The 7,500-nt window shown below is 40.1% G+C and overlaps 2 protein-coding genes across 4 annotated transcripts in view; one reads left to right on the top strand and one right to left on the bottom strand.

The window, feature by feature from the left end:
- Window positions 1-7,500, bottom strand: part of LOC135089972 (TBC1 domain family member 2B-like) — a 53,907-nt gene that overhangs the window by 11,683 nt on the left and 34,724 nt on the right. The gene's annotated exons all lie outside the window — the stretch shown is intronic.
- The window catches only part of LOC135090224 (trinucleotide repeat-containing gene 18 protein-like), a 34,145-nt gene that overhangs the window by 208 nt on the left and 26,437 nt on the right, over window positions 1-7,500 (top strand). For all 3 annotated transcript variants that reach the window (XM_063986735.1, XM_063986736.1, XM_063986737.1), the window contains exon 1: window positions 1-13. This exon is cut by the window's left edge. In XM_063986735.1, coding sequence (XP_063842805.1) covers window positions 1-13 — 13 coding nt within the window. The remainder of the gene's footprint in view (window positions 14-7,500) is intronic.

A 7,500-nucleotide genomic window follows, 5' to 3' on the forward strand; every position in this document is an offset into this window, starting at 1 on the left:
AGCCGCTGCGAAGGTACGTATCCTTTGTGGTTAGTGTGGTTTGACTATCATAAGTGTGCTATCAGTGTGTCTTATCTGCTTGCGTGTGTGTGTGTGTGTGTGTGAGGGGGATCTCTCTCTCTCTCTCTCTCTCTCTCTCTCTCTCTCTCTCTCTCTCTCTCTCTCTCTCTCTCTCTCCCTTACGTGGTTTTTACTGATTTGTATTTTTTTCGTATTTTTATTGTTTTCTTGTTTTTTTCTTATTTTTCTTGTTATATGTGTTTCTCTCTCTCTCTCTCTCTCTCTCTCTCTCTCTCTCTCTCTCTCTCTCTCTCTCTCTGGCATTTTATTTTACTAGTAATAATAATAATAATAATAATAATAATGTTATGCTATTATTTTTATTATTATTATTTAATTTCATATTTAATTTTTTTTCATATTCTCCTCTTATTCTTGCGTTCTTACTTGTGAAGATATTTTTCTGTGTGTGTGTGTGTGTGTGTGTGTGTGTGTGTGTGTGTGTGTGTGTGTGTGTGTGTGTGTGTGTGTGTGTGTGTGTGTGTGTGTGTGTGTGTGTGTGTGTGTGTGTGTGTGTGTGTGTGTGTGTGTGTGTGTGTGTGTGTGTGAGAGAGAGAGAGAGAGAGAGAGAGAGAGAGAGAGAGAGAGAGAGAGAGAGAGAGAGAGAGAGAGAGAGAGAGAGATAGGGTTGAAAGAGGGAGAGAGATATGTATTGGTTTGATATAATCTCGTTATGAAGTATTGATTCTCTCTCTCTCTCTCTCTCTCTCTCTCTCTCTCTCTCTCTCTCTCTCTCTCTCTCTCTCTCTCTCTCTCTCTCTCTCTTTGCTAAATATGCTAATTTAGTATCTGCCTAATGATGCCTTCTTCCTGGATTCCCTCCCTCCTTCCTCCTCTTCATCGACTACTGGAAAAGAAAAACTGAATAATGAGGAGGAGGAGGAGGAGGAGGAGGAGGAAGAAAAAAGGCATATTCATTTTTATCTTAATTGGGAGGAACGAATACGATGGAAAAAAAAAGAAAAAGAAAAAGAAAGCAATCAAACAAATGAGTGAATAAGTGAAGGCATGTGTGAGAGAGAGAGAGAGAGAGAGAGAGAGAGAGAGAGAGAGAGAGAGAGAGAGAGAGAGAGAGAGAGAGAGAGAGAGATTCTTTAACGTAAACAGTTCACGTTAAACTGCGTCTCTCTCTCTCTCTCTCTCTCTCTCTCTCTCTCTCTCTCTCTCTCTCTCTCTCTCTCTCTCTCTCTCTCTCTATCTATCTATCTATCTATCTCGTGTACGTGCCCCGGGTCATAACAAGTGCATCCCTTGACCACGAATGTTTTCCAGTCCTAAGAGGTCCTTAAATTCTCGCTGTAAGGAGATGGCCAATCCTGCAGCGCCTTCAGGAGTGCCAAGAGGTTCTAGCCAATCAATAACGCGGGAGGGCGGGGCTTCGGGAGTCCGCCAGCGCTTCTGTCCAATCAATATCCTTTATGGGCGGGGCATGGGTACGGCTGGCGAAATTTTTCATGTTTTCTTCGGCAAAAATTTGTTCCTTAAGGGTAAAAGGAAATAGAGAAGAAAAATAAACAAACACGATGGATTTATCTAATATTTCTTGCACAGTTTGAAATTTGATGGTCATTTTTTTTATATGCTGGGATTTGAAAAGGAAGGAAAAAAAAAACACGATGGATTTATCTGGAACGTTTCAGGAATTTGTGATTTTATTTATTTATTTATTTTTTTCATGTTGGGAGTTGAAAAGGATTCTTCTCGTTTCTTGTCTTTTTTTTTTTTTATAATCTAAAGTTTGCCTCTTGAAAGCTCTCGAAAAGAAGGGAAGGAAAGAAAAAAAGAAAAAAAAAGGAAAAGAGAGAGAGAAAAAAAAAGGTACGAAAGACCGTTGTTGATCTTAAGTTTAACTCTTTAAGTCACGAGGAACTTTGGAGCAAGTTTTAGGAAGCGTTAAGAGAAAGACTCACAAAGGGAAAATAGAATTAAAAAGGGAGCCTCAAAAGTTGAAGAAAAGGGACAGAAAAGAGGAAAGGAAGGAATAACAAGCACAAACTTTCACCGTAAGAAAGAACCAAGCAGGACATTTTGCGAATAACTCACCAGCAAAGAAGAAAGAAGAGAGGAAGGGAAGACTGAATGAAGAAATGATGAAATATACGATAGTGAATGGGAAAATTCAATACGTATGAATCGATGTGAATATGATAACGAGAGAGAGAGAGAGAGAGAGAGAGAGAGAGAGAGAGAGAGAGAGAGAGAGAGAGAGAGAGAGAGAGAGAGAGAGAGAGAGAGAGAGAGAGAGAGGGGCAGGCACGCAAAAAATGTAGATAATATGGGGAACAAACAGAAAACATAAACTCCAATGAATAAAACATACCGGGCCACATACTGGTAAAAGCACACACACACACACACACACACACACACACACACACACACACACACACACACACACACACACACACACACACACACTACAGATGCAAGTACATTTTATCATCATACATACAAACATTATCATACGAGTACATAAACATATACAAACACACATACATACTTGTTTACACACACACACACACACACACACACACACACACACACACACACACACACACACACACACACACACACACACACACACACACACACACACACACACACAAAGACTACAGATCCAAATACATTTTTATCCTCTCACATACATACATACATACATACATACATACACTTGTTCAATGCATCTTCCTTCCAGTATTCCATTAGCACTGGCTGCATTGGCCCTTCTATTTCCAGCCATTGAGGGCTATTCACTCCAGTCCTCGCATCAACACATCATTTCCTTTGCCTCCCCATCTTCGCCAAACATTTTCCTCCTCATGAATTACTGCAGTTCTCCCTCAATAGTCCCTCGTATCACTGGCTGGTGAATTGACAACTTTTTTATCATTCATTACTGCATTTTTTTTTTTTTTCAATATGATTTTTTTTATCTTTTTCATTATTTTACATGGCGCAGGATGTTTTTTTTTTTTTTTTCTGTGAGTTATTGCGGGTTTTCTTCTTCGTTTATTTTTTTCTCGTGCTATTTAGTGATTGGTGAATGAGTTTATTTTTCATTTATTTATTTTATTTTTTCCATTCATGGCAGCATCTTCTTTCTCTTAAATAATCTCTCGCCTTATCTGGAAGCTCACTTTCTTCTTTTTTTTTCATTAATTTCTATTCATTTCTGCAGTTTTCCCCTGAATAATGACTCGTTTTCTTTAGTGATTATTGAACGAACTGACTTTTCTTCTTTCATTCGTGGCTGGCTGCATATTTCTTCATTAATCTTTCGTATCATCTAGTGACTGCTGAACTAATTGGCTTTTTTCATGAATTATTGCATGTCTTCTTCATCAGCTCGAACTTCTTTTAATGTAAGAGGGGTACTGGCCAGGGAAGACAAATATTTATACATGGAAGGTTAAAAAGGCGCACTGATAAAAAAAAAAAAAAAATACAATATTCGTCCTCCTCTTCCACATTCTTCTTCTTTTTCTTATTTTTCTTCCTCCTCTTCCTCCTCCTCCTCCTCCTCTTCACTGTTCTTTCTCCTCCTTCTCCTTCTCCTCGCTCCTCCTCCTTCCTGCTCCTCCTCCTCACTCAGTACACAGATAACGAAAAAGGTACATTGATATAAAAATGATCCACTGATAAAAAAAGTACACTGACAAAGAAAAACAAAGGCTTACTGTTTACTGGTTGCTCAACGAAGTGACTTTTTTTCATTCATTACTGGACATTTTTCTGCAATAGTCAGCCTTATTTTTTTATGGCAACTACCCAACGATTTTTTTTAACATTATATCAACTCTTACTTAATAATTACTGTTTGTTTTCTTTATGACTGGTGAACGGATTGACTTTTAATTCATTAGCGTATCTTTCCTTCGTTAATTCCTCGCATTATACTGAAGTCAACTCAACCCTTTCACTGCTATTTGGTACGTCTTTCTTTTAATCATTAGCCTCTCTGGGACATTTCTTCTGATTCCACACCCACCCCCAAAACATTATGCTGGGAAGAAATTGCAAAGTACATTTTCTTTCATCTCCTTCCTCCTTACTTTTACTGCCGTGAATTCTTGTATGTCGCTGTGAAAGAGTTAATGATTTTACCGTCCTTCATCAATTACAGCGCTCCTTTCTCGTCTTAATGTAGAAGCTGCGGGATTTATTCAACTTTTATCTATTTATTTATTATTTTTTTGTTACATGCCATTTTTTCCCAGTAATTACTTAATGATACTATTTACTGCGTGGCAAAGAGTAGTTTTTTTTTTTTTTTATACGCTACTGCATTTTCAGCTTCAATAATTACTCTTTTTTTTTTTTTTTTAGTGATTGTTGAACGAATTAACTTTTTTTTTTTTTTTATAACAAATTACAACACTTCAGTAATCACCCGCTGATATGAGTTAGTGCTGGCGAATGGAGGGATATTTTTGTTTTGTTTCCATAGTTAGTCACGTTAGTTACTTTGTACATTAGTTACAAGTTTCCTGTCAAGAACAATATTCCCACAAGAACATTTTTTTTCACACAACACAGTAATTCTTATTTTCCTGAGAGACAATTTTGAGTTTGAATTCCATGATTTTTGGGGGGAGAGAGAGAGAGAGAGAGAGAGAGAGAGAGAGAGAGAGAGAGAGAGAGAGAGAGAGAGAGAGAGAGAGAGAGAGTGTGTGTGTGTGTGTGTGTGTGTAATGTACTGCCACGTGTACCAACATTTATGTACGTATCCTAGCGTACATGTAAACAATTCCCCGGTGTTTACATGCACGTGTCCGAAACAGTTACTCAGGGAGGCCGGCGAGTCACCTTCAGACGAGTGACATTTGGCGTACACACACACACACACACACACACACACACACACACACACACACACACACACACACACACACACACACACACACGTACATGGAAAGGTCTCATCGGATTAATTTCCATGTAAACGTTCACGGATTGTGTGTGTGTGTGTGTGTGTGTGTGTGTGTGTGTGTGTGTGTGTGTGTGTGTGTGTGTGTGTGTGTGTGTGTGTGTGTGTGTAGCTTTGCGCACATGCATACACCGCTGAAAGGTTAAAGGATCCGTGCCCATTATTACGTACATATCCGATTTTGTACATGAAGGGAAAACCCCGTACACACGAGAGAGAGAGAGAGAGAGAGAGAGAGAGAGAGAGAGAGAGAGAGAGAGAGAGAGAGAGAGAGAGAGAGAGAGAGAGAGAGAGAGAGAGAGAGAGAGAGAGAGAGAGAATCGGCGGAGATACGGATGACTACTTTTTTATTCTAAAACTTTGTTATAAAAAAAAAAGTACTTTCTAAAGTGTGTGTGTGTGTGTGTGTGTGTGTGTGTGTGTGTGTGTGTGTGTGTGGTGTGTGTGTATTTGGTGGTGGTGGTGGAGGAGGAAGAGGAGGACATTACACACAGACACCCCCTCTCTCTCTCTCTCTCTCTCTCTCTCTCTCTCTCTCTCTCTCTCTCTCTCTCTCTCTCTCTCTCTCTCTCTCTCTCTCGTAGCGTGGGGAAGGGAAGGTGAAGGAAGTGTCAGATTGTGTCTTGGGAAGGGAACGAGGGCGGGAAGGAGGCAAGGGGATGGGGGGAGAGAGAGAGAGACAAGAGGGAGAGAGAGAAAGGCAAGCTTATCCTCCCTCCTTCGCCCTCTCTCTTCTCAGATTTCCTACCTACACACAGTGGCTGGGCCCAGAATCATGTATTACCACTTGTCTTTGTATTTAAGCCTTTTCAATACCCCGGCATCACTTTCAAGCCAGTGTTCTTAAAGGTTTGAGCGTGTTACCTCGACTTTAACAGGCTGTACTGGTAGTGTTAAGGTTTCCAAACGTATTCATAGTCCGTGATAGTTGTAGTGGATGATATTGGTTTTCAAGTGTATTCCTGGTTCTAGTAGTGGCTTAACAGGGTGTAGTGGATGCTAGTGATAGTTTAAAGGGGTATACTTAGGTAGTGTTGTGGTTTTCAAGTGTTCTTATGATTCTAGTGATGGTTTAACAGGTTGTAATGGGAGTTATTGGGGTTTTCATGGGTGCTTGTGTGGTTCTAGTGGTAGTTTAGCAGGTATTAGTGGAAGCTATGGGTGTTTTTAAGTGTCCGTGGTTCCAGTGATGGTTTAACAGGCTAAATTGGAGGTTATTGTGGTTTTCAAGTGCTTGTATGTTTCTAGTGGTGGTTTAACATGCTGTATTGGAAGTTATTTTGGTTCTAAGTATTTGTTCGATTCTGTTGGTGGTGTAACAGGCTTCAGTGGAAGTTATTAGGGGTTTCATGAGTGGGTTAGGCAAAACGTAACCGAGAGAGAGAGAGAGAGAGAGAGAGAGAGAGAGAGAGAGAGAGAGAGAGAGAGAGAGAGAGAGAGAGAGAGAGAGAGAGAGAGAGAGAGAGAGAGAGAGAGAGAGAGAGAGAGAGAGGTTCATAACAAAACCAATATAAAAAACAAAAACGTAAAAGGTTCATAATAAAAACTATCTGGATATCACGCACTCGATATTATAATTCAACAGTTATTCTCAAGTACGTAAATTTTGTCCACATATAATGATAATAAACCACAGCAGGGGGCATAAGGTGTGTGGCTGCTACCTGTACTGTGTTACCGCGTCTGTGTCAGTACCTACTTGTCGCAGCTGAGGCCACGCAGCACGGTAACAATGCCACTGACTGGTCTCCGTGTCTTGTTTGGCACCGTGCGGCTAACTAACGTTGTATTTCTATCACACCATTACTTTGTTGCGAGGTACCAAGTTATTTTCATTTGAATAAGCAGGTACTATTGGGAAAATTCTAACCTGGTATAAGAGATGCATGGAAAAAAAAATGATAACTGGTGAACTATTTTGATGGTATAGAAAAGTGTCAATCTTCAGGTAAAAATAGCTGACACACACACACACACACACACACACACACACACACACACACACACACACACACACACACACACACACACACACACACAGTTTTGCGTTTTCATCACTCAGGCTTATGTTGGTTACAGTTTTCTTTACAATACCTTATAATAAAGTAGTGACTTATATAAGAGTGCATTAGATTATTTATTTCGCAAAACGAGAATACGTAGAACAATCGAGGGGAGCGGGGGTGGTGGAAGCATAAGTCAGTGGCAGTGTTACTGAGTGTTACTGCTCGTGATACCCGCATGCAGGCAAAGTGTGTGAGTATGTATGTTCAACACCTCATACATACTACATACATACATACAAATTACATACAGGTTGCAAAAGTAGAGGCACAGCTGGTGAAACAGAGTACAGTGGAGACCGTGACACTGATATAGAAGAGGAAAAGCTGAGATCAACCACTGTGTGACGCTAGATGTATCCTTAAATGTTTGGGCGACTCCACCATCTTAAACGGGTCTGGGAAAAGTGGCGGAGGTTATCGGGGGTCTTTTAATGATGGCAGCGAGAG

This window comes from Scylla paramamosain, chromosome 34 (genome assembly GCF_035594125.1).
Source record: "Scylla paramamosain isolate STU-SP2022 chromosome 34, ASM3559412v1, whole genome shotgun sequence".
Lineage (NCBI taxonomy): Eukaryota > Metazoa > Arthropoda > Malacostraca > Decapoda > Portunidae > Scylla > Scylla paramamosain.